The sequence below is a fragment of the Rhinopithecus bieti genome, unplaced genomic scaffold, assembly GCF_001698545.2.
Source record: "Rhinopithecus bieti isolate Rb0 unplaced genomic scaffold, ASM169854v2 scaffold_39857, whole genome shotgun sequence".
In the NCBI taxonomy this organism is placed as follows: Eukaryota; Metazoa; Chordata; class Mammalia; order Primates; family Cercopithecidae; genus Rhinopithecus; species Rhinopithecus bieti.
Window position 1 is genome coordinate 138,480 of NW_016816641.1, and position 23,425 is coordinate 161,904.

Genomic DNA, 23,425 nt, shown 5'->3' on the forward strand with positions numbered 1-23,425 from the left:
TTTTTTTTTTTTTTTGAGACAGTCTTGCACTATCGCCCAGGCTGGAGTGCAGTGGCACAATCTGTGCTTACTGCAACCTCCACCTCCCCAGTTCAAGATATTCTCCTGCCTCAGCCTCCCTAGTAGCTGGGACTACAGGCGTGCACCACCATGCCCAGCTAATTTTTTGTATTTTTAGTAGAGATGGGGTTTCACCATGTTGGCCAGGCTGGTCTTGAATTCCTGACCTCGTGATTCTCCTGCCTCGGCCTCCCAAAGTGCTGGGATTACAGGCGTGAGCTACCGCACCCAGCCTTGAATAACTCTTAACAGTATTGCTATCTAGAATTTTAGTTCCTGCCTCTTTTTAAACTATAAAATAGTATTACATGTATAGCCAATATTTAGGTATACCCTCCCTCTCATCAGTTCATGCCCCTAGACAAATTCTCTTTTTGCTTAAGTACACCTATTTTCTTCCACTAAAGTTTTGGACATTACAAACTCTTGAGTCTTTGTGTGTCTGAAAATGTCATTTCCCCCTTGCTCTTGAATGGTGTAGCTGAGAGCAAATTCAAGGTGGAGTTTTCTCTAGGTTTGAATGGACTCTAGGTGTCTATTGTAGCTAACTAGATGTCTGCTATCACTATGACTGTCTTTCCTTTGTAAGACTTTTCTATTTTCTTTTCTTTTTTTTTTTTTGAACAGCATCTCCAATTTGCATTCATAAAATTATTAATCCAAATTGCAAAAGTAGACTTTTACAGAGTCACAGGTCAGTAACAAATCAGGACATGAAATGTTTCAGAGATTTTTTTTTTCCTTTTTTTTTTTTTGAGATGTAGTCTCGCTCTATTGCCCAGGCTGGAGTATAGTGGTACAATCTTGGCTCACTGCAACCTCTGCCTCCTGGGTTCAAGCGATTCTCATGCCACAGCCTCCGTAGTAGCTGGGATTAAAGTGCACACCACCATGCCCAGCTAATTTTTGTATTTTTAGTAGAGTCTAAAATACAACTAAAGACAACTTTGGGATCTGGCCTCCCAAAGTGCTGGGATTACAAGCATGAAGGCATCACACCCAGCCTCCAGAGACATTTTAATAAGTCCCAAAGAAACACACTAGGCTAGGCCGGGCGCGGCAGCTCACACTTGTATTCCCAGCACTTTGGGAGGCCGAGGCGGGCGGATCACGAGGTCAGGAGATTGAGACCATCCTGGCTAACACTGTGAAACCCCGTCTCTACTAAAAATACAAAATAATTAGCCTGGCATGCTGGCAGGCGCCTGTAGTCCCAGCTACTCAGGAGGCTGAGGCAGGAGAATCACTTGAACCCGGGAGGCGGAGGTTGCAGTGAGCCAAGGTCATGCCACTGTACTCCAGCCTGGGTGACAGAGTGAGACACCGTCTCGGGGGGGGGGGAAAACAAAAAAAAAGACAAGGCATAAAATCTACAGTTAAACCATGGTTGTATAACAGGTTATATTCATTCCTGCAGTTTCTCAGTAAGTTCTTATATTTGCCTTTCTCTTTTGAGAGGGAATTTCACTCACTGTATTGCTAAGGCTGGAGTGCAATGGTGCGTTCTCAGCTCACTGCAACCTCCATCTCCCTGGTTCAAGCTATCCTTCTGCCTCAGCCTCCTGAGTAGCTTCGACTACAGGCATGTGGCACCAGCCCAGCTAATTTTTGTATTTTTAGTACAGACAGGGTTTTGCCATGGGGGCAGGCTGATCTCAAACTCCAGACCTCAAGTGATCCGCCCACCTTGGCCTCCCAAAGTGCTGGAATTACAGGTGTGAGCCACCGCGCCTGGTCTTGTTAAGGTTTTGTCTTACATAATTTGCAATATATCTACATGAGGTTATTATTTTTATTTTTTTTGACACGCAGTTGTGCTCTTGTCACTCAGGATAAAGTGCAGTGGCATGATCTCAGCTCACTGCAACCTCCATCTCCCGGGTTCAAGCGATTCTCCTGCCTCAGCCTTCCAAGTAGCTGGGATTACAGGCTATAGGTGTGTGCCAGCATGCCCAGCTATGTATTTTGTTTTGTTTTGTTTTTTGTTTTGTATTTTTAGTAGAGACAGGGTTTCACCATGTTGGCCAGGCTAGTCTCAATCTCCTGACCTCAAGTGATCTACCCGCCTGGCCTCCCAAAGTGCTGGGATTACAGACGTAAGCCACTGCACCTGACCCGTTTTTTAAAATGTACCTTTCTTGGAACTTAATGAGCTCTTTGATTCTGAGATCTCACATCATTCTTCAGTTCTGAAAAATTCGCCGTCTTTGTTTTTTCTTCCCTGTATTCTCACTAGTCTTTTTTTCTAAAACTGCTATGAAACATTATGCCAAAGCTTCTCGGTCTATCCTCCATCTGTCTTAGCTTCTTTTTTATATTTCTTTTATCTCTGTGGTGCATTCTGGGTGATTCCTCAGTTGTTTTCCAGACCTGCTAAATTTTTATGTCATCTGCTTCCAGTCTAGGGTTTATCCCATAAAGCATATTTCAATACTTGTATTTTTACATTTCCAGCATGTATAATTTGTAAAATCTTATTTGCTTTTCAGTCATTTTCTCATTGCAAGACTATCTTCCTTTAGCTCTTTGGTGATTGCACATATAGATATTTTAAAGTATTATTTTAAATTGCTTGCATGTCATCCTGTTTTTGTTTACAGCTTACATTTTTCCTGCCTGTGTTCCTCTCAGAGTCTGGTTCTGGTCCCCTGACGTTACACTTGGTTACCTGTCCCATGTGGACTTTGAAGTCCCAGCACCTACCATCCTGAACTAGTCTCTACTTCTCTCAAGCTGCATAGGTTCAGCCTCTGCTAATGGCTGTATTATTCTCTCCATTCTTTGTCAAAGATGATTTCCTTTGAGTTTGACTGTTTTTGCTTTTTTTTTTTGAGACGGAGTCTTGCTCTGTTGCCCAGGCTGGAGTGCAATGGCTAGATCTCAGCTCACTGCAACCTCTGCCTCCTAGGTTCAAGCGATTCTCCTGCCTCAGCCTCCCGAGTAGCTGGGATTACAGGTGCCCACCACCACGCCTGGCTAATTTTTGTATTTTTAGTAGAGACAGGATTTTGCCATGTTGGTCCGGCTGGTCTGGAACTCCTGACCTCAGGTGATCTGCCTGCCTTGGCCTCCCAAAGTGCTGGGATTACAGTCGTGAGCCACCGCGCCCGGCCTGTTTTTACATTTTTAATGTTTGTTTAGCAATTTTTGGCATTGGGAGTTGAGAGGGCAGAATTATAGGTGTGCTTGCACCTCTAGTTGGAATGCAAGTCTCTGGGTATCTTAGTCTGTGCTGTTATGACAAAATACCTGAGACTGGGTAATTTATAAAGAACAGAAATTCATTTTCTTACAGTTCTAGAGGTAGGAAGTCCAAAATGAAGGTGCTGGCAGGTTCTGGGTCTAGCAAGGGCTGCTTTCTTCTTCCAAGGTGGTGCCTTGTTACTGCATCCTCACGGTAAAAAAGGCAGGTTGTGTGAAGCCTCTTTCACTAGGGGCTTAATCCTATTCACGAGGGAGAAACTCTCATGATCTAATCACCTTCTAAAGGCCCCACCTCTTAATATGCTGCATTGGAGGTTAAGTTTCAGTATGAATTTGAGAGGGACACAAATATTCAAACTCGCAGGAGGCATGCTGATTGTGAAACACCAGTGCTTCCTCCTCCACTGAGGGGCCTTCTCCAGGTCTCCACACTCAACCCTGTCACATTCCGAATGCTGGAGAGTCCGCATCTCCAGCTCCACTTTGGTTTCCTGTGCCCAGACTACCAAACTACATGGATTTTTAGTTCAGGTTTATTCTCAACTAGGGAGATCCAAAGTCAGGAGCCAAAATGAAGGGAGATTGCAGACCCAGTTCATCCTGGTGACTATTACCATCTGAATTGATTTCTCACTGACCCTAAGTAAAATTGAGGGTCATTGTGAAGGATCTGGTATCTTATCTCTTCTCACTATGAAAATGAGAATGACCCCTTGAAGTGTTTGTCCTTCACACACTTTTTTGTTAGGGAAGAACAAAGATTTTGTTCAGAGATCTCTATTGTGGATGGTAAGCCTCATTCCCACCATCCTAGACTGACTTTCCCCCTCTGTGAGTGCACAGATGCCTCATTACTAACCACAGTGACAGAGCAAGGTAAGCAAGTCAGGTTCAGGTCAAATTAAAGATGCTGCTCTCTCTGCACAAGTGTTCAAAGTTTTACGTTTTACCTACCCCGAGGCAAGCCATATGAGGACACCGTCTGGGTTGGCTCACCCTACATGGGAGGACCAGCTCTTAATGGTTCAACTGGAGCCTTTCTCTCTGTGGTTCCAACTGGCCATATAGCCCTTCCTTCTTCATGAAAGCTAGACGGTTCCAAGTAAATGTAGGAATAGAATCCGATCCATCTCCAGTGGTTGAAATGGCTTCTGTCATGTCTTGGTTCATTCTGATGGTAACCCTCAGAACTGAGGCTGGCCGGGCGCAGTGGCTCACGCCTGTAATCCCAGCACTTTGGGAGGCTGAGGCAGGTGGATCACTTGAGGTCACGAGTTCAAGACCAGCCTGGCCAACATGCTGAAAACCCGTCTCTACTAAAAATACAAAAATTAGCCAGGTGTGGTGGTGCACGCCTATAGTCCCAGCTACTTGGAAGGCTGAGGCATGAGAATTGCTTGAATACCAGGAGGCAGAGGTTGCAGTGAGCCAAGATTGTGCCATTGCACTCCATCCTGGTCAACAAAGCAAGACTCTGTCTCAAAAAAAAAAAAAAAAAAAAAAAAAAAAAACTGTGAGGTCTCAGTGCCACAGCTCTGTGGTAAAGGGTTGCTGCTTGCTTTAAAAGTTGGGCCATTTCCAAATTATGCACGCACAGGAATCACCTGAGAGCTTGTTGAAAATGCAAATTCTTTGGACTCTACTCCCAGAGACCAGTTCAAAGGTTGTACCCAGGAATCTGCCTTTATACCCCTGTGCACTGAAGTCAGCTTTTGTTTCTTGCTTCTGTTACACGGCAGTCTCAGGGCAGCTGTAGCTCTGCCCTACACATCTGCATTGCAGCCTCCAGGCTGAAGGAGAAGCTCTAGTCAGACCAGAAATCTGTACTTTCAACAGCAATTCTGGTGATTCTGAATCACACCTTGAGCCACACGGCCTTAAGTCATTTTATGTTTTGTTTTGTTTTAACAGTCTTGCTCTGTCACCCAGGCTGGAATGCAATGGCGCAATCTTGGCTCACTGCAACCTCTGCCTCCCGGGTTCAAGCAATTCTCCTGCCTCAGCCTACCGAGTAGCTGGGATTACAGGCACACACCACCATACCTGGCTAATTTTTGTATTTTTTTGGTAGAGATGGGGTTTTGCCATGTTTTTCAGGCTGGTCTCCAACTCCTGAGCTCAGGTGATTCACCCACCTTGGCCTCCCAAGGTGCTGGGATTCCAGTCGTGAGCCACCACACCTGGCCTGCCTTAAGTCATTTTAAAGGCTAGTAAATAGAATTAAGCACTCGTTTCTGTCAGACAAATAATTTCATTGCATATCTAAAGCCTCCAAAGATAATATCCTTTATTCTGCTAATTTTCTAGGTGTTCATAGATTACCCTCCTGTTTGATTACAAATTCTACTAGCAAATGACACCTGCCACAGTGGAACTGCTTAGCATCCTTTACTAACAGGATTATAGCTCACATTTGTGGAGCTCTTGTATATACCAGGCACCATGCTAAGCAGTTCACATTGATAATCCTATTTCTTCTGCTATGATATAAACAGGGTTCCGTTGTGTGGCCTAATAGGGGCAGCGACAACTCTGATGACCTGGAAGAACTCAGCCCTGTCACTCTTGCCTTTAGATGGCTGCTTGGCAGTCCCCAGTGACTTCTCTAAGGACCCTGAAGCAAGCTTTTCTCCTAAAGTAATTGTACTCGATTTTTCTATGTGCTGCAAATATTTTCTTCCATATCTGTCATTTGTTAAACCTTGATGTTTTCCATCACACAGAGACTTTTGATATTTTTTGGTGCAAAATCTGCTTATCTTTTCCCTTATTATATCGTTTAAGTCTCATGTTAAAGTTTAAAAAAGACTGTCCCACACCAGAGGTATAAAATTTTTTGAGTAATTTTGTATATTACTTAAGTATATCTTTAATTAAGTATATCTTCCCTCTGGAACTAATTTGTATGGATATTGTGAGGTAGAGACCTAACTTACTTTGTGGTTTTTTTTTTTTAGATGGAGTCTTGCTCTGTCGCCCAGGCTGAAGTATAGTGGTGCGATCTAAGCTCACTGCAACCTCTGCCTCCCAGGTTCATGTGATTCTCCTGCCTCAGCCTCCTGAGTAGCTGGGATTACAGACACATGCCACCATGCCTGGCTAATTTTTGTATTTTTAGTAGATATGGGGTTTCGCCATGTTGGCCAGGCAGGTCGAACTCCTGACCTCAAGTAATCCACCTGCCTTGGCCTCCCAAAGTGCACTGTAGGCGTGAGCCATCGCACCTGGCCGAGATCTAGCTTTGACAGCTAGTTGTCTCAAAGTACTGTTTATTAAATAATCCACCTTTTTCCCCACTTAAAACATCCCTCTTACCATATACTAAATTCCTGTAGCCCTGGGTCTGTTTCTGGACTCTCCTGTCTGTCTGACCCCCTCCAGGTCACACTGAGGTAATGGTGGCATGAGAGTTATCTGGGAATCTGGCAAGACGTGTGCCTTTTCCCCCTCAGCAGTCCACCCCCTACTCATTATCATTCAGAGTAGTCTTAGTGTTCTCACACATTCACTCTCCCAAATGCACTTTAGAACTGTCAAATTCCAAAGTACCAATCTCACTGGAATGACACTGAATTTATCAGCTGATGTGGGGAAAACCAGTATGTGGACAGGAACATGATGTGTATCATTGGGTCGACTTACAGAATACTCTTAACAGGTCTTCAGTTGATTCTTAGGTTTTACAGGTAGGCAGTTTTATTGTCTACAAATAATGACAATTATAATTCTTCCTTATTCTCCTCATTTGGCTTGTTGCAGGGATTAGTAGTGCTGGGACATTGCTGAATAATAGCATGCCCTTGGCTAGTTTCTGACTTTAATGGGAATGCCTGTGGCGTTTGACTCTTTAGAATGCCAGTAACTGTTGGTTTCTGAAACAGACCTTTATCTAGATTAGAGTGTTTCTTTCCAGACTTAATTTACTAAGAGTTTTAATAAGGGATGGATTTTAAATCTTACCAAATATCTTTTCAGCATCTATAGAGCTATCGTAAAATTTTCTTTATTAATTGAAGCTGAAATGAAGGCTCCTGCGCAGCCATACTGCCTCCTCATATACTCTACATACCCCTAGTCCCCCGTGCCAGTAACTGAATACCTCTGCAGGATAGACCAAAGGTGAAGCTTTAAGGCCTGCCTGCTAGGCGTGGTGCTGAATGCCTTCTCAAGCTGCCCAAGCACATAGGGTCTTGGAGGCTTTCCTTTCCAGAGAAAGAAAGCAGGACCAATCCCCACCCCCTGCCATAATAAGAGCGAGCTCTTGGGGACAGCAGTGTACAGAGCATAGAAGCCAAAGAGGATTCAGGCAGGGCGGAGGACCCCATGCTCCTGCCACCACCCCACAAATCAGTACATAGGCCAAGTGCCTACTTTGCCAGGGGTCTTGCTACCCGAAGTGACCTATGACCTCTGGCCATGACAATCTCTAGCGAGTCCTTCCTGCCACTCTGCAGCCTCTTAGCCAATGCATGCAGGCCAGGCGGCACTTACAGCAAAGCCATCACAGAAAGCAGCGAGGCCTTCAGACTCATAGGAGAAACAGTGATTCCTTCTACTGCTCCACCCCCATTGCTAACTCTGGGTCCCCATCCCTGTCCTCCCAGAGTCACTCTGATCCTGCTCATCACACCAGGACATGGAGTTTCTATGTAACCACAGGATTCCCCTAGAGCTGGCTGTTGCCCACAGTGACCCTGATGCCAGGCTGTTACCCACTTAGCCTCCCTTACGTCTTCTGTCTGCTTCCACTTCTCCTATATCCCCTTTTGGAAAAAGGATGGGTGCCTGAGCCTGTGCCCAGTTGGGTGTCCACTCACAACCCGAAGCAGAGCCTGGCACTGCCCACTCTGACCAAGGGCCTTCTCTCCCTGATCTCACTGACATCTGCCCTATTTACCCATCACTGGGTTTGTGGGTTGACCCCAAAACACAGCAGCAGCAATAAACAGAAAATGAGGGCAGAGCCCAGTGTGTCACAGTTCTGGGAGGGAGATCAGGATGGGATACCCATGTGGCCTGTCCAACGATCTTCATGTTAAGAGGCCATCTCTGTAAATGAACTTTCTCTTCAGGCCACAAGAAGCCCTAACCCAAGCGGAGGCGAAAGGTAGCAATCTCCATGGGCTCCAAATAGACGTCAGTGCTGTTGGATGGGGAGGCCAGAGGGTACAGCAATGTCAAGGAGGTTGGCTGAAGGAATACCACATCCAGGCCATGGAAAAGGCTCCCCAGGGCTACCTGTGGAGAGGAGAGAAGGTGCAGGGTTGTGCTGGGTGCTGAGACACTAAAGAATGCAGCTGTTCATCTACAATTTGTTACCTCTTTAAGAATCTCAGCCAGGTGCAGTGGTTCACACCTATAATCCCAGCACTTTGGGAGGCAGAGGCAAGTGGATCACCTGAGGTCAGGAGTTTGAGACCAGCCTGGCCAACATAGTAAAACCCAGTCTCTACTAACAATACAAAAATTAGCTGGGCGTGGTGGCAGGCGCCTGTAATCCCAGCTACTCGGGAGGCTGAGGCAGAAGATCCCTTGAACCAGGAGGTGGAGGTTGCAGTGAGCTGAGATCATGCCACTGCACTCCAGTTCTGGCTGGCCCCTCTCAGCAACACCACGGCTTCTCACACATGAGTGTGCATCCAGTATCATGGGCTTGCTGAGATTTGCTCAACCCTAAAGCCTGCCTACAGATCTCCAGGTAAGAACTGTTCCACTGAGCGGTGAGCTCTGTGAGAACAGTGACCATGTCTTGGTTCACTTCTGAAACAGTGGAGCCCAGCAGAGGACCTGGTGCCCGGGGACATTTATCAGTGCCGGCTGATAAGAGCTTACAAAGTAACTAACAGGATGGGTTCTGGTTTTCTATTTCTGGTGTTTTCTACTTTGCCTGACAGAGGTCCCTGCTCAGGGAACAACAGTTCTCAAGCGATCTGCCTTGTCTAGAACTTCCCCTGCTCAGCCTCGGGAGCTCTGAAAACATGTCCACAGCTTCCCCCCTTCTCTCCAGAAAGCCCTGGAGTGACACTTTCTTCTCCCAGCCTGTCACCGAATCTCAGCCCAGTCTTACCAAGCTCACGCCTGCCGTTCCCAGGTGTTGTTTCCCCACCCTACTCACCTTGCCTTGGCTTGTGGTGCAATTGAAGCCCAAGTTCTTGGCCTCCAGGCCGCAGTCAAAACCCTTGCGGTGTAAGATGAGTGCCATCTCCGCTGAGGGCAGGGTGTCCTCCTGGATGACAGACAGTGCCCAGGGAAGTGGGTGCAGGGCTTTCAGAGATTGGAGATGCAGCAGCACCTCTGCCCAAAGGCAGTGCTGGCACAGGGAGGCATGTGGGTAAGGAAAGACCAGAACCTGGTCCTGGAGGTTCAGAGCCGAGTACCTGCTAAGGGGTCTGGACTTTATCCTGGAGGCTAAGGAAGGAGCTGAGCAGGCAAGGACACCATCAGAACTCTGCTCTCAGCGTGTCACACTGAGGGACACTCACCTCAGCCTGCAGCGTACGTAGGTTGAGCAGGTGGAAGTCACAAGGTAGTGAGGAAGCCAGAGGATGAAATGAGCGCAGACCAGGGCCTGGGAGCTGCGTCCTAGCTACAGGCAGAGCAAGCGCCTGGGTGTTCAGGTACATGGAGGTCAGGTGGCTGAGGAGGGATGGGTAGCTGGTAGAGTGGCTATCTTGGACCTGCAAGATTGACCCAAGATATTGGTGAGGGACTGAAGCCAGGCTGAGGGGAGAGGATGAGGCAGGATCAGTTCCTTTGGAAAGAGCTTTCCTGGTGTGCCTGGACTCAAGGGCATGCCTGGCTCCAGGGGAGGTTCCCCTGACCCTTCAAGTGTGGACATTTGCCATCTCACCCAACTCAGAGGGCTATTTCACTATGCCGTTTCTTTTCCACATTTTAGTTTCTTGTTCACATAACACTATCATGAGCAACCCACTCCCATCAGCCATATCTCCCCTCACACACAGATCCACAGTGCAGGGAGGATGGCAGACAGGCAGACGCAGGCCTCACCATGGAGCATGGGCCTCCAATCCAGAGTGCTCCGGGTAATTCTGTGGCTTCATGCGTGACACCACATCCACAGTGCCAGCCAGGCTCTCAGGCCCAGCGCTGCCGGGGCTCTGCCAGCAGGGCTACTCCTTAGCAGCTCACCTGGACGTCAGACTCACAGGCCTGGGCTGAATATTCTGGACTTCCGTCCCGGGCATCCCCCTCCTTCCAAGCGCCCAACATCTCTCACTTCCCTCTGCATTCCCACGTAATGCTAAACCCTCTTCCGTCTCACCTTGGCCGTGTCCTCATAGCCACCTGCAACTTCTCCAGCCTCTGGCCTAGTTCAAGCAGCCAGCATGTCCTGCCTGAACAGCCTCCCACTGTCACCCTCCTCCAGTCTCCCTTCCCACAGGTCCAACCTGCTCCCTACTGTCAGCGTGACATGCTGAGAGCAGAGTTCTGATGGTGTCCCTCCTTGCTCAGCTCCTTCCTTATCCTCCAGGATAAGGTCCTGACCTCTTAGCAGGCACTCAAGGTGCTCTGCCATCTGCCCTGATCTCCCCGCAGCACTCTAGCCCAGCACCAGCCAAGAGGGCATTCTGCAAGGATGGAAATATGTGACACCACATGTTCTAATACAGCAGCCACTTAGCCACCTGTGGCCACTGAGTATTTGAAGTGTGGCCAGTGGAATAAGAAAGCAAATTTTTTACTTGTATTTAAATAGCCACAATAACACTATTGGCCACCGTACTGGATAGCGTAGTTCCAGTGTAACTAAGGAACTCACTGCTGTTCCCCAGCCTGCTGTCTTTCCTGCCTCCTACCCTGTGCCCTGGTTCACATCTTCAAATCACACCCCCATTCATCAAAGCCACACCTGGGTGACACCTCCTTGACCTCAATCTCCTTAGCCCACATTATTACCTTGCTCCTCGGGATCAGTGAGACATAGCCCTTTTCTACTTTGCATTTTTATACACATGGCTTCTCTGCCACCCCTACTCACGGTAAACTCCTGGGAGAGTCAGCACTGTCTGCACTTATGTCCCTCTGGGTCCTCACAGTAAACCAGGTGCTCAATATCTATCTGATGCACGACTGACTGAGCGGCGGGCTCTGTCACCTGGGCTCCGGCGCAGCTATGCCTTGCTCGTACTAGTTCCCGCTCCCAGAGCCGACCCCTTACCTCTCGGTTACCGCTCCTGCTGCTGTGAAAGATCAAGCCCCTAAACATGGCTGCCAGTTTGGAGAAAAAGTCAGGCTGGTGGGGCAAAGAAAGCCATGAGATGAGCGGGGTTGGAGCACAGGCTTAGAGAATGCTGGGACAGGGCAGAGGAGGGCAGCACAGAGGAAGGTGGGAGATGAACATGAGGGGCACAGGCAACAGGGCGCTGCTAGGAAACGAAGGTGCCAGGCTGCATGACATGGGACACAAAATGCCAGACTGCCTCCCCCAACCCCAGGAATTCAGCCCTACTCTCTCTCCCTTGCCCACCTCTAGCTACGTTCCTCGAGCCCTAGGCTGGACCCCCCCCCCCCCGCGGGCCACCCCCAGGGACTAGCTAGACCTGGCTCCCTGTGTGTCAGCCCCAGGTGTTACCTCGCTGCCCACGGTTCGCCGCTCTAGCAGGAGGCGGAAACGGTTGCAAGTTCTCTTGTTGTCCTTCAGCCCTTGGCCTAGGCCCCTGTTGTCATCCTGCATTAGCCGCCGGTCCAAGATCACCTCCAGCTGGCCTGGGGAAGCAAACAGTGAGTGCTGGCCTGCCCCCACCCCCAAGCAGACACTGACCTTTAGGAGAATCCCAGCCACAGACCCTGAGGGAAAAGCCCAGCTCGAGAGACAGAAGCTGAATCACTCAGGAGAGGAGGTCACGGGTTCCCACAGCGGGGAGGGAACCTGATGAGGGGCTGGTCCTGTGCAGCCTTATTTTGCAGATGAGGAAGCATGAGGCCCAGAAAGGGGCAGGCTGGCCCTGGCAGTTTACCCCCAAAGCTCTGGGATTCAGGAGTAGGGACCGGGCCTAGGGGCCCAGGCAGGAAACCGAATCAGGACGGCTTACATACAATGAAATAAACCAGAAACGAAAAACTTTGATCAACAGCCACTGATAGTGTTGCTGCATACCTCCGTAATCTGGGGCAGGTTTGCTCAGGTTGGGCAGGTTTTGTTGTGACTAAAACACAGGCTCTCCTGCCCTTGTTCTACACTGGACAGCCAGACAGCCCCAGCAGGCCAGATTCAAACTCGGACTGCCTGTGTGTTAAAAGTAGGGCTATGGAAAGGACAGCCAGATGGCACGTCAGGCAGAGGCTCATATTAAGTGTCATCTGAGGTTCCCCGGAAAAACAGATGGCACATGACCATCTTTGCTTTCTTTTCTAGAGTATGCTTGGAGCAGGGGCTCGGTGCATGGCTGATGTGTTGGGGACAGAGGCCCCCGTGTGTGCAGGTGTTGGAGGTGGGTGCAGCTGCTCATATACAAGATCTCGAGGGAAACCACACCAGCTGCCCCACATTCCACCGGGACATATGGCCCTATTCTCCCTTTCACCTCTCCAGTCCTTACTGACTTGCATAGTTGCTCAGTCTTTTTATCCAGAACAATCACAGAAAGATGTCTGAAAATCCTAAAATGGATCCCTTGTATAGAAGACAATCATTTTTTCACACACCACATCCCAGAAGGGTAGAGGAGAAAATCCAGTCAGGGATATTGGGGCTGTTAGGAGTCACAACATAGATGGACCAGGGGCTGCTACTGGCAGAGAAAGGCACACTCCTCCCAGCAGGGTCAGGCCCCTGCACTCACCAGCCATCAGACCACGCCTAGCCTTGACTGGGTGCTCTCGACTCAGCCCTTTGCAAAGGCTCTTCCCCGAGATAGATCTCAAGGGCCTCAGATGCCACCAAGTGCAAACTGTTCATTTTGCCCTGAGGATATGGGGGCCACACAGAGATTGCCAGCATGACCAGCTGCCCGGGTCTGACTCCAGGCCAGTGCTCCCAATGCCCATTTTGATTCTTAAGAACATCAGTCTTGGCCGGGCACAGTGGCTCACACCTGTAATCCCAGCACTTTGGGAGACTGAGGCAGGCAGATCACAAGGTCAGGAGTTCAAGACCAGCCTGGCCAGCATGGTGAAACCCCATCTCTACTAAAAATACAAAAATTAGCTGGGCATGATTGTGGGCGCCTGTAATCCCAGCTACTCAGCAGGCTGAGGCAGGAGAATCGCTTCAAACCGGAAGGTGAAGGTTGCAGTGAGCGGAGATCGCACCACTGCACCCCAGCCTGGGCGAAAGAGTGAAATTCCATCTCAAAAAAAAAAAAAAAAAGAAAAAAAAGTCAGTCTCTCTTTTAATGATCACTAGTAGGAAAACAATATCTCTTTTTCTCATTTCCTTAATATTTCATAACACTGAGTGCACTTTAGAAGCTGTCCCTACTCTCATCCCTGCCCAGAAGAGGGTTGTATACCTCAGCTGAGAATCACTGTTCAATACCCTGATGCTTCTTGCCTTTTTTTTTCAGACTGGGTTTTTCTCTGTCACCAGGCTATAGTGCAGTGGCACAATCTTGGCTCACTGCAGCCTCCAACTCCCAGGCTCAAGCAATCCTCTCATCTCAAGTCTCCTGAGTAGCTGGGACTACAGGCACGTGCTACCACATCCAGCTAATTAAAAAATTTTTTTTGTAGAGCCTGGGTCTCGCTTTGCTGCCCAGGCTGGTCTCAAACTCCTGGCCTTCTGCCTTGGCCTCCCAAAGCGCTGGGATTACAGGAGTGAACCACTGTGCCTAGCTTTGCTTTTTGACTTTTTTTTTTCTTTTTCTGGCCCCAAGAGTCGTAACCCTGACAGTTCTTCAGGGGATCCAGTAGGACACTCCACCCAGTTGCCTATACTGCTGCCTCTACCAGGGGACAGGGGGACAGCAGGTGCCTGCCTCATGTGCCAAGAGCTCTGAATGGCTCGCCCCCTCTCCAAGCATGGCGGTGACGCAGACCAGAAAGAGGCAAGGGAGGCAAACAGAGAGGGGAGCCCTTGAGGGTGGGGATGGGCTTCTTTTTGTCTGATACCTTCTGCAGAGCTCTGGGCCCTACTCACCATCTTTGAGGCTAGAGACACCCAGGGCCTGGGCAGTGTGCAGTGTGAGGCGCTTATGTGCATCCTGAATATAGGCCATGACTGGCATGGGATAGAAGTTGGCCTGGAGCGGGAGCTTCTTCAGATACCGTCGGGGCTGCACCTGTGGGGGCAAGGTCAGCAGATCAAGGGCACCATGTGGGCCCCAAGCAGACCCCAGACGGAAGGAGTCCCTGATCACTCTCGCCTCTCATTCCTCTTTCTCCATTAGGGCAGATCATCCCCCAGGGCCTGTGATAGGGTCAAAAGCACAGTCCAAGTTCTACTCTGTGGGGTCTCCGAGACCCAGGCCCAGGAGTCACCTGAAAGCCATTGAGGTCTGTGAAGAAGATACCCTGGCTGTCGATGTCTGTATGGATGCGCAGGGCCAGCTCCTTGTTGACGTAGTCCCGGATGTCCACCAGGGATGATATGTCCAGAGACAGCCCCTCCACCCCTGGGCACAGGAACAAAGTGGTGGCATGGAGAGGTGGGAGGCTGAACCACAGCTAAAAGGCTGGGCTGGGGGATTAGAGCCAAGCTGGGGAGAGGCTCTGTCCACCCTCCCAAGAAATTCCCAGGGCATTTCTGGATGACTTTTTCTCCAAGAGAATGGAGCATCCCTGTCTCAAATGATACGGAACAGAGGTATGAACAGAGAAGCAGCAGAAGGAAGAACACGCCACAGCTGTAGAGCCCACACCTCCTTCCAGATAATTCCTCATTGGCGGGGCTCACCTGGCAGATTGTAAAGCCGGACCACCTGGTGAACATGCTCGTAGTACGCAACCACCTCTGAGAAGAAAGGGCCTTCAGTGACATGCAGCACAGGGGGCTCCTTGGGGACATAGGGCTGGGGAAAGAGCAGATTGCTATTGAAACTATGGCACAGAGGGCAAAGCAGGGAGGTGCCAGCCCAGGGATGGGCAAGAGAGCACCTATTCCTAGATACCCCGGGCTGAACAGGAAAGACAAGGCCCCTGGCAGGCAGCAATAAACCTGTGGGAAGGCCTGTGCCCCCACCTGCCCTCCCTGCTAGTGAGACCTCCCAGGGCCTGCCAGGTTGTTCAAGGCATCTTTAGGGTACCTTGGCCTCCCCATCGGGCAGGAAGAGGTAGGCTCCACTCTTGTCTTTGGACGTACGGGTGCCATAGACTAGGAATTCCATGTCCACCTGCTGCTCCTGCTCCTCATCCACCCTTCGGATGCTCTGCCAAAAAACACAGCCCTGACCCCTGGCCCGACACCAGCATGTCAGGCCTGCCTCCTGGGAGGACATGGACTAGCTTCCCCAAGGAGCCACGCCCAGCTTCCCCATGCTGTCAGTCTGGAGCTGAGATGTCCCAGGCCCGGGTCCACTGTGGGTCAGGTGGCAGAATGCTCACAGGGCCGGGAGGCCACTCTGCACAGTGCCACCACCACACATGCCCTGCTCTGGCCCCTGGCCCTTCCCCACCACCCTGGCCTTTTACCTTGAGGAGCCCAGTAAGGCCTGAGAACCAGACCTGCATGTAGCGGTTGCTGAGGGCGAAGTCACTGCTGCCAGAGTCAATGACGCGGAGAGGGAATGCTTCGTGCCTGCGGACAGACAGCTGCCGGCCGTGCAGGTAGACACGCACAGAGGAGGGCAGCGTGCGGTGCCCATCCAGGCCCAGCTGTAGCTGCAGCACGGCCAGGCCCAGGGCTGGCAGGCGGACAGGCACAGACACCTGTGGGCACAGGAGGGGTGAGGAAGTGGGGGGCATGGCATTCGCCACAGGGGTGCTGGGGCATTCGCTTACTAACAGAGGGCTTGAGCAAGTCCCTGTACCCACTGGGGCCTCTGCCCTGTCTCCAAAGTGGAGGTGATATGATTTGCCCTTTCTTCCTCTTCAGATGTTATGATTCTCAAGTGATATTTGAAAAAGTATGAAGTGGTAACCACACATTAAGCTTTCGATATACACCGATTGACTGAATGATGGGGCATTATAACTGCTATTTTTACCGTTACTATTACCATACCAACCTTTCCCTTCTTTTCAAGGACAGACTCAAATCCCAAGAGTACCTGTTGGCTGGACAACTCCCTCCCCAGCACACCTGTCCTCAGCCTGGAGAGTAAGCAGGGCCACAAGCAGGAGGGTGGGAAGCTGGCGTCGCCAGGCGGGGAGGCGCCCATGATGGGCAGAGGGCCAGGCCCACCTGATGAGCCCGCACCTCACCTGGTAGACATCAGGGACCACCTCGGTGGCAGAGCTCCAGTGCGCGCTGATCTGCACGGCCAGGGGCTGACCCTCCTCCGAAAGGACGCGCACACGGGGCGAGTTGACCAGCAGGGACACCATGCTGAACCGCTCCTGTTCCAGCGGGTTGAATAGCACCACAAACCTGTGCATAGAAGGTGGGCTGACCCAGGAAGCCACTGCTTCCAGTCAGGGCAAGTGCCCTGCAGTGGTTCAGCACACACCGGGGCAGAGGGGCCTGAGAGCCAGGGAATGGCTCTGCCTCTCTGCACCTGGTGTAGTCCAGCTTACCTGGGCGAGGAATCCAGTTGGATCACCGTGCGCTCTGGCAGGGCATCGTGACTTAAGCGAGTGTCATCCTGAAATTCAGTGGGCCAGAAGGGAAGAACCATCATGGGCTCAGCCTCCTCCCACCCCGCCTGCCCCGGGTGCGGACCAGCAGCTGCACTGGGCACAGAACTCATTCAGATGGGGAAGGAAAAAGAGGAGTGGCACCCTCATCCAGTAGCTCTTGGGATGCCACCTGCACACACCGGAGGGTCCCCATGCAGACCCAGGAGGGCTCACCACCTGGAGGAAGGGCGCCTCAGGGTCAAAGTGGTAGGTCTCCTTGTCCCCCAGCACCAGATAGTGAGCTGCATGAATGATGACCTGCTTCAGGTTGACAAGGGAGCGCAGAAGCCTGTGAGTGGTGCAGGAGAGGGAAGGAGAGATGATCATAGGGAAGCTGTCTGCTTTGTCAGCAGGACAAGCCCTAGGCCGACCTACCCCCGACCACCCAACATCCCTTCTTTGGGACAGTGAGCAGGGGACCTGACAAGGGAGAAGAGAAGGCTCCCACCTGACCCCGTAGTCCACCACCACGGCCTCCTTGGCGGTGCCAGTGATGGCGTCGTGATGCTGGAAGAGCCCCAGTGTGCGCCGAGCTTCCGTCAGGAGGGTGAAGTCAGACAGCGGGTACCGGCCAGCCAGGCCAGAGTGGCGGGCATGAGCTGCAGCCAGGCTGTACAGAACCTCTGCCCCCCTGCCCAGAGAGAGAAGTTAGCTGCCAGCCTGCACCACTCCCCAGGGCCCACCCACGCTCTGCCAGTCCAGCCTCCTTCCTTCCCATCCCTTCTCTACCTGCCCTGTCCTCTGGGCCTAGCTATTCCCTTCTGAGCCGATCCAGCCCCTCCTTAAATCCCAAAGGCTGACTCTCCCCCTCCAGCCTGGAAGCGGGGACAGGGTCTCACCGCAGGTGGGCTTCCAGGACTCGGTCTAAGCTCTTGTAGAAGGGCCGGGAAGTGTAATAGCCTGTCCAGTAATGATCCTCCCGGTCCGCATAGGAGAAGAAATCCCCGCTCAGCACAGGAAACCCTGGAGGCCGGGCCCCTGGCTCCACCCCTGTCCTCTTGTACAGGGCATCAAAATAGTCAGAAAGTGTGCCAAACTGGGCCTGTGGGAACCCCAAAAACCCACTCCCATCAGTTCTAGAGCCTCCTGGAAATTGTGGCCACAGTGCTGCAGTCAGGGGTGAGGCAGGGGCTCTGGGCTCAGAAGCAGGAACTGTACATCCTGACATTCTGGACTTAACAGAAGTAGGGGAGCCTGGGAATTAATTCTGACACAAAAGAGGCACCTTGCCCAAGAGTTGGGAAGGAACCCCTGCTTTGGAGTTGGGAACCCAGGGCACGGTCTCACAGGAAGGGGTGGCCTGCAGCACTGCGAGGTCCCCTCCCCAGACAAGTTCCCCTCACACCTGTACATGGAGGTTAGGCCTGCTGTTGAAGAAGTCAAAGAGCCGCTGGTAGTTGAAGAACTGGGCATCCCACTCCTGGGGCTTGTCATATCGGAAGTCATCTCCAAGAGGCACGAGGAGGACGTTGCTTCGGAACAGCCGGGACTTCTTCCGGTATTGGTCCAGGAGCAGGGCCGCCCTGGGGCAGGAAAAAAACATGGGCCCAACATGAAGTATCATCAGGAAAAGAGCGCCACGCACAGCCATCCCGCCAGCAAGCCCCTGGAAGACATCCCGTCCATCAGGGAGTGGTTCAGCGCAGACGGACACCTCCTGCACATGAATACCAGCCCCAGGGAAATCCGGTGTTCTCTGGGCAGTTCTGACAGCCGGCATGTTGTTTTTTATGCTAGGCTGTTGAGCTCTTTTGGGATCCTTGTTCTGACACTCCTGCCTCATTTTGCCCACAAGTTAGTGATGCAGCACCAGAGTTAAGAGTCTGGATGCCGGAGCCACATCACACCAGCTCCGCAAGTACTAGCTGAGTGACCGTGGGCAAGTAACCACTCTGAGCCTCCGTTTCTGGCAAAATAAGGATAACATCAGTAGGTACTCATATAATGTTATGAGAATTAAAATGGATTGAATGGGCTGAGCGCAGTGGCTCACCCCTGTAATCCCAGCATTTTGGGCGACCAAGGCAGGTGGATCACCCAAGGTCAGGAATTCAAGACCAGCCTGGCCAACATGGTGAAACCCATCTACCAAAAATACAAAAATTAGCCAGGTGTGGTGGTGCACACCTGCAATCCCAGCTACTTGGGAAGCTGAGGCAGGAGAATCACTTGAACCCAGGAGGTGGAGGTTGCAGTGCGCCGAAATCACACCACCGCACTCCAGCCCGGGGGACAGAAACTCCGTCTCAAAAAAAAAAAAAAAAAAAGAAAATAAAATGAATGGAATGAATATTTGTTAAACAACACTTAGAATAGTGCCTGGTACATAATAGGAACTATATATAAACATTTATTTTCTTTTCATCCCAAATATTGGCAAAATCAGTAGAAAAACAGCCCTGTAGCATATCAGCAGAAGCCCTATTCCTGCTTTAATTGGCATGTTATAAATATCACAACCCAAAGAGTCAACTAATCTACTTAGCGGCACTGGCCCAGCTTGTACTTTTCTACTTTGTTCTCATGAGAGGATTCCTCAAATACTACTTTCCCCTAACTTATCAGTCTAGTAAGCCTTTCAAAGGAAAAAATGGTTACCTTTCAGGGCCTATTCTTATAAACCTAGGCCAGCCTCACTGATCACAACTGCCGCTTTAAGAAACATCATGCCTTCATAGCCCTAGACTCTTACCTGGAATCAGCATTTAGACTTCTGGAAACAAAAGACCACTCTATTTCCCTTTTGGTCACGTGTTTCAACTCTTGGACATCAGGGAGAAATCAGAGCATTGCAACATAAAAACCAGTCCAACTTGTTGTATTAAGGTTCTGACTAAATTGCCATTTGGATCAACTCTTCACCAACACTTTTGCCTGGGCCCTGATTTCAACAAGAGTGGTATCTTTAGGGGTCCCTAAATTCTCTCAAAGGGGATAGGTCTGTTTTCTCAGAGGCTGGAGGCTATCTTGCGGGACTGAATATGGATCTGAACAGGATTCTCGTGGTTGACTTAAAGCCAAGTCAGAACACTGGCACTAAGTGAAGGCACAAGAGCCTGAAGTTTGTAAGCTACAATGCCTAACCAGGGAATCATTCACCTCTAAGCTGTCACCTGGCCCTGGCAGTTTGTTAGGGCACCAAAAAGTAGTCACATGAGAAAATAAAAGCATTCTGTGAAAAGTGGTTTGCTAGAGCCATTCCAGTTTTTCAGGAGACTTAGTAAGGAGCTGCTGCAGATGCTGTGAGCCTCAACTCACCACCTGAGCCCACCCTCCATGTGGCATGGCCCAGACCAGAGCCAGGGTTCCTGATTCCTCTGTGAAGTGAAATGGCTGGAAGCAGATACCTCTCTGCCACATTGGCCTCTGTAATGGCCCGGGGTGGCACCTTCCAAGGGCAGTTGATGCGCCCACCAGGCAGGCGTTTGAAATCAAATTGGCAGCAGATCTTGGGATCCGGGCCACAGGTATGGGGGACGTCATAGCTGTAGAAGGGCATCATGTGACAGAAGATGTCTGTGCTGGAGTCCGAGTCTGCAGAAGACACACCACGTGGTCACCACCAGCAGGCAGCCTTTGGATGTCAGGAGGGCAAGGATCTGCTTGGGCTAAAGGCAGCCTTGATAGACCATGAGGCTGTAACTGGACCTAGGGCCGGAGAGTGTGTAGGCCAGGGGGAAAGACATGAGGGGCTCCTTCAGGGGATGGGCACACAGGGCACGCTGAAGCCCTTGGGACAGCAGGCCCTGCAGAGGCCAGAGGTCAATGTGACCCTCCCCTAACCAGAGGGTGGGACCATTTCTGGCAGTCCACACCAGTGCCTGCAGGTCTGCTCTGAAGAACAGTGGGGGTCTTAGTTCTGATATCCCTGCTCTTCCCCAGTGCAGACTATGCTGCGTTGACCCCCTCTACCCTACCTGGCCTTACCCCATGTCTGCCTCCACATGAACTCTAGGCTGTGGGTGGCAGCAAAGTGCTTCTTGATGGCATAGTGCACTCTCTGAATCAGCATGCTGGTGAGGTTGGCACGGCGCAGCAGGTAAGGCATGGTGGAGCTGTATCCAAAGGGGTCCACTGCCCAGCCAGAGCGGGGGGTTGTACCTGGGTAGGGCACAGAAGCCAGACAGGCCCTGAACACACCTCAGGGCCTGGTCTCTCAGCCTCCCAGGTGCTGGGACCCCAGCTCTTGTCTTGGTAGTCAGTGGACAGATTACATCACACCAGGCCCACATGATGGGATCTGCCTAGAAAAGAACCACCCTCTGCTGATCCCTGTGCCTTACAGCCACCTGCCATAGCACTGTGGGCCCAGTCCAGGAGGCAGACCCCCATGCCTGGGCCTGGACTCACCAAGATTTCTCTCCAGCCACTGGTGTCCTTCAATGAGCTGGTCAATCAATGCAAAGTAGTGGGAGTTGGCCTCATCTGGCATCACCCAGCCTCCTGTCGCAATCTCCAGCTGCCCGTTTCCCACCAGCCTATAGTTAAGGACTCACACTCAAGATGGAGCAGGACGCTTTGCCCAGTCCTGGCAACAAGAAAATGTCAGGGCCTGTGTGCACTGGCCTCACTGAACCAGTTCTCCCAAGCCCAGGACCAAGAGAACATACACTTGCCCTCCTTTCCTTGCAGCCAACCTCCCTGCTGTTCTGGCCCTGCTTATCTCAGAATCTCTATCTGTTCTTGCCTTCCCTCCCTCCACCATCACTCATCTCTGCCACAGCTCCCTGGGCCTCTCCCTGCCACCTTGGCACCCACAGCTTAAGGCAAGACCCATCCACCCAGCCTAGGGCTCAGACGATTCCACGCCTCTCCGCCTGGCACTGGCCTTCGGACTGCCGCTCTCTTTTGGGCACTGATGTTGTCCCACCACTTGGCGAAGAAGGAGACCTCTGCCCAGAGGAAGCGCCGCCGGGGGTCCTCCTGCAGCTTAGACACCATGCTATTGAGGATGTGTTGGGTCTGCTCTGTGTAGTACTTGTCAAAGGTCTTGATCCAGCCTAGGGAGCCAATGTAAGATCCCCTGAGGATGCCACCATCTTCTTCGACATCCCTCCCTTGCACTGGCCATCAGAAATCCCACTCCACACTCCAGCTCCCAGGAGTCTGCGGGGCCCTCACCTGGGTCATTGTGAGAGTGGGGCACCACAAACACCTGCAGGTCTTCAGCATCCCAGTCGTGCGGGTCATAGGAGATGTCAAAACCTTGCCTCCACACGCCACCATCCACATTGTCAAACGGCAACTCCTCCGACACAGTGAGCATCTGCCAGGTCAATTGCAGCTCAGTGCCCCAATTGTGGCCGCTGTACATCCCTGCCAGCTCTGACTCTTACCTGCAGCTCTGGCTTCTGGCCCCGGCCCCCTAAAGCAAACTGGCAGTCCTGGGGGGAGACAGAGAAGAAGCTGGGCCGGGGCTCCGGTGGCACCACCCAGGAGCCATTGACCGTGTAGTAGGGCAGCATGGCAGGCGGGCCCTCTGCATTGGCTGTCAGCTCCAGCACGGAGTCCTTGATATGGCTGATAATTTCATGGTTCTCCTCCAAAAGCTGCTCCAGCTGCTCAATGCGGTTCTGCAGCACAGAAATTTGGCTCTGCCAAAAAACCAAAAAGCAATCACACACAGCTCCTTATGCCACAGGGAGGGTCTCTGCTTGGGGTTCACCAGCTAAGGGCTAACTACAATTCTTCCCTCATCAGTTAAAGCCAGACCATGAGCTTACAGGGATAGATGACACCATTCAGGTAAAGGGAGCTGCGCACATCACCACTGAGGACTACACTCCACTTGGGTTGGGAGAACCTTCACTGTCTAGCTCAGGGATGGCAAAGATTTCCTTTCACATACCTGTTCTCAACAATCAGTGTTGCCTGTGCTGAGAAGGATTTCAGTGGGGCTTAATGGCAAAGAACACTGCAATCAATTAGCAATGTCTGCCAAGAATTCAAGAGGGGCTGGGCACAGTGGCTCACACCTGTAATCCCAGCACTTTGGGAGGCCGAGGCAGGTGGATCATCTGAGGTCAGGAGTTCAAGACCAACCTGGCCAACATAGTGAAACCTCATCTCTACTACAAATACAAAAATTAGCCAGGCATGGTGGCAGGCTCCTGTAGTCCCAGCTACTCGGAGGCTGAGGCAGAAGAATCACTTGAACCAGAGAGGCGGAGGTTGCAGTGAGCCAAGATTGTGCCACTACACTCAAGACTGGGCGACAGAGTGAGACTCTGTCTCAAAAAGAAAAGAAAAGAAAAGAATTCAGGAGAACAGAGCGACAATACTCATTGCCATTGACATTTTTTTCTTCCTTCCTTCTTTTCGCCATCACTGTTTTTAGCTGAGGTTTCTACAAAACCTGACTATTGTTCCTGTCCTGTACTGACATTACCCTCCAGCGGGATGGTGGGGGGTGTCGGCGGGGGGA

At 51.2% G+C, this 23,425-nt stretch overlaps 1 protein-coding gene and 1 long non-coding RNA gene across 6 annotated transcripts in view; one reads left to right on the plus strand and one right to left on the minus strand.

Annotated features, from left to right (window-relative positions):
• Positions 1–6,851: 6,851 nt before the first annotated feature.
• Positions 6,852–23,425, minus strand: part of MAN2A2 (mannosidase alpha class 2A member 2) — a 22,449-nt gene continuing 5,875 nt past the window's right edge. For 2 of the 5 annotated variants that reach the window (XM_017854990.1, XM_017854991.1), the window contains 22 exons: positions 22,338–22,595; positions 22,123–22,267; positions 21,830–22,001; positions 21,352–21,479; positions 20,929–21,102; positions 20,349–20,535; positions 18,347–18,524; positions 17,841–18,043; positions 17,450–17,632; positions 17,176–17,290; positions 16,900–16,967; positions 16,588–16,753; positions 15,856–16,092; positions 15,471–15,593; positions 15,122–15,236; positions 14,707–14,840; positions 14,366–14,507; positions 11,861–11,994; positions 11,447–11,521; positions 9,747–9,941; positions 9,380–9,490; positions 6,852–8,502 (listed from right to left, as the gene is read on the minus strand). In XM_017854990.1, coding sequence (XP_017710479.1) covers positions 8,350–8,502; positions 9,380–9,490; positions 9,747–9,941; positions 11,447–11,521; positions 11,861–11,994; positions 14,366–14,507; positions 14,707–14,840; positions 15,122–15,236; positions 15,471–15,593; positions 15,856–16,092; positions 16,588–16,753; positions 16,900–16,967; positions 17,176–17,290; positions 17,450–17,632; positions 17,841–18,043; positions 18,347–18,524; positions 20,349–20,535; positions 20,929–21,102; positions 21,352–21,479; positions 21,830–22,001; positions 22,123–22,267; positions 22,338–22,595 — 3,396 coding nt within the window. In that variant the 3' untranslated portion in view covers positions 6,852–8,349. Of the gene's footprint in view, positions 8,503–9,379; positions 9,491–9,746; positions 9,942–10,275; positions 11,522–11,860; positions 11,995–14,365; positions 14,508–14,706; positions 14,841–15,121; positions 15,237–15,470; positions 15,594–15,855; positions 16,093–16,587; positions 16,754–16,899; positions 16,968–17,175; positions 17,291–17,449; positions 17,633–17,840; positions 18,044–18,346; positions 18,525–20,348; positions 20,536–20,928; positions 21,103–21,351; positions 21,480–21,829; positions 22,002–22,122; positions 22,268–22,337; positions 22,596–23,425 lie in introns of all 5 variants that reach the window. The other 3 variants (XM_017854992.1, XR_001882040.1, XM_017854993.1) reach the window with 3 other exon arrangements.
• Positions 8,783–12,757, plus strand: LOC108517219 (uncharacterized). The gene is made up of 2 exons (XR_001882043.1): positions 8,783–8,962; positions 12,644–12,757. It is a non-coding gene; the product is annotated as an uncharacterized LOC108517219 (long non-coding RNA).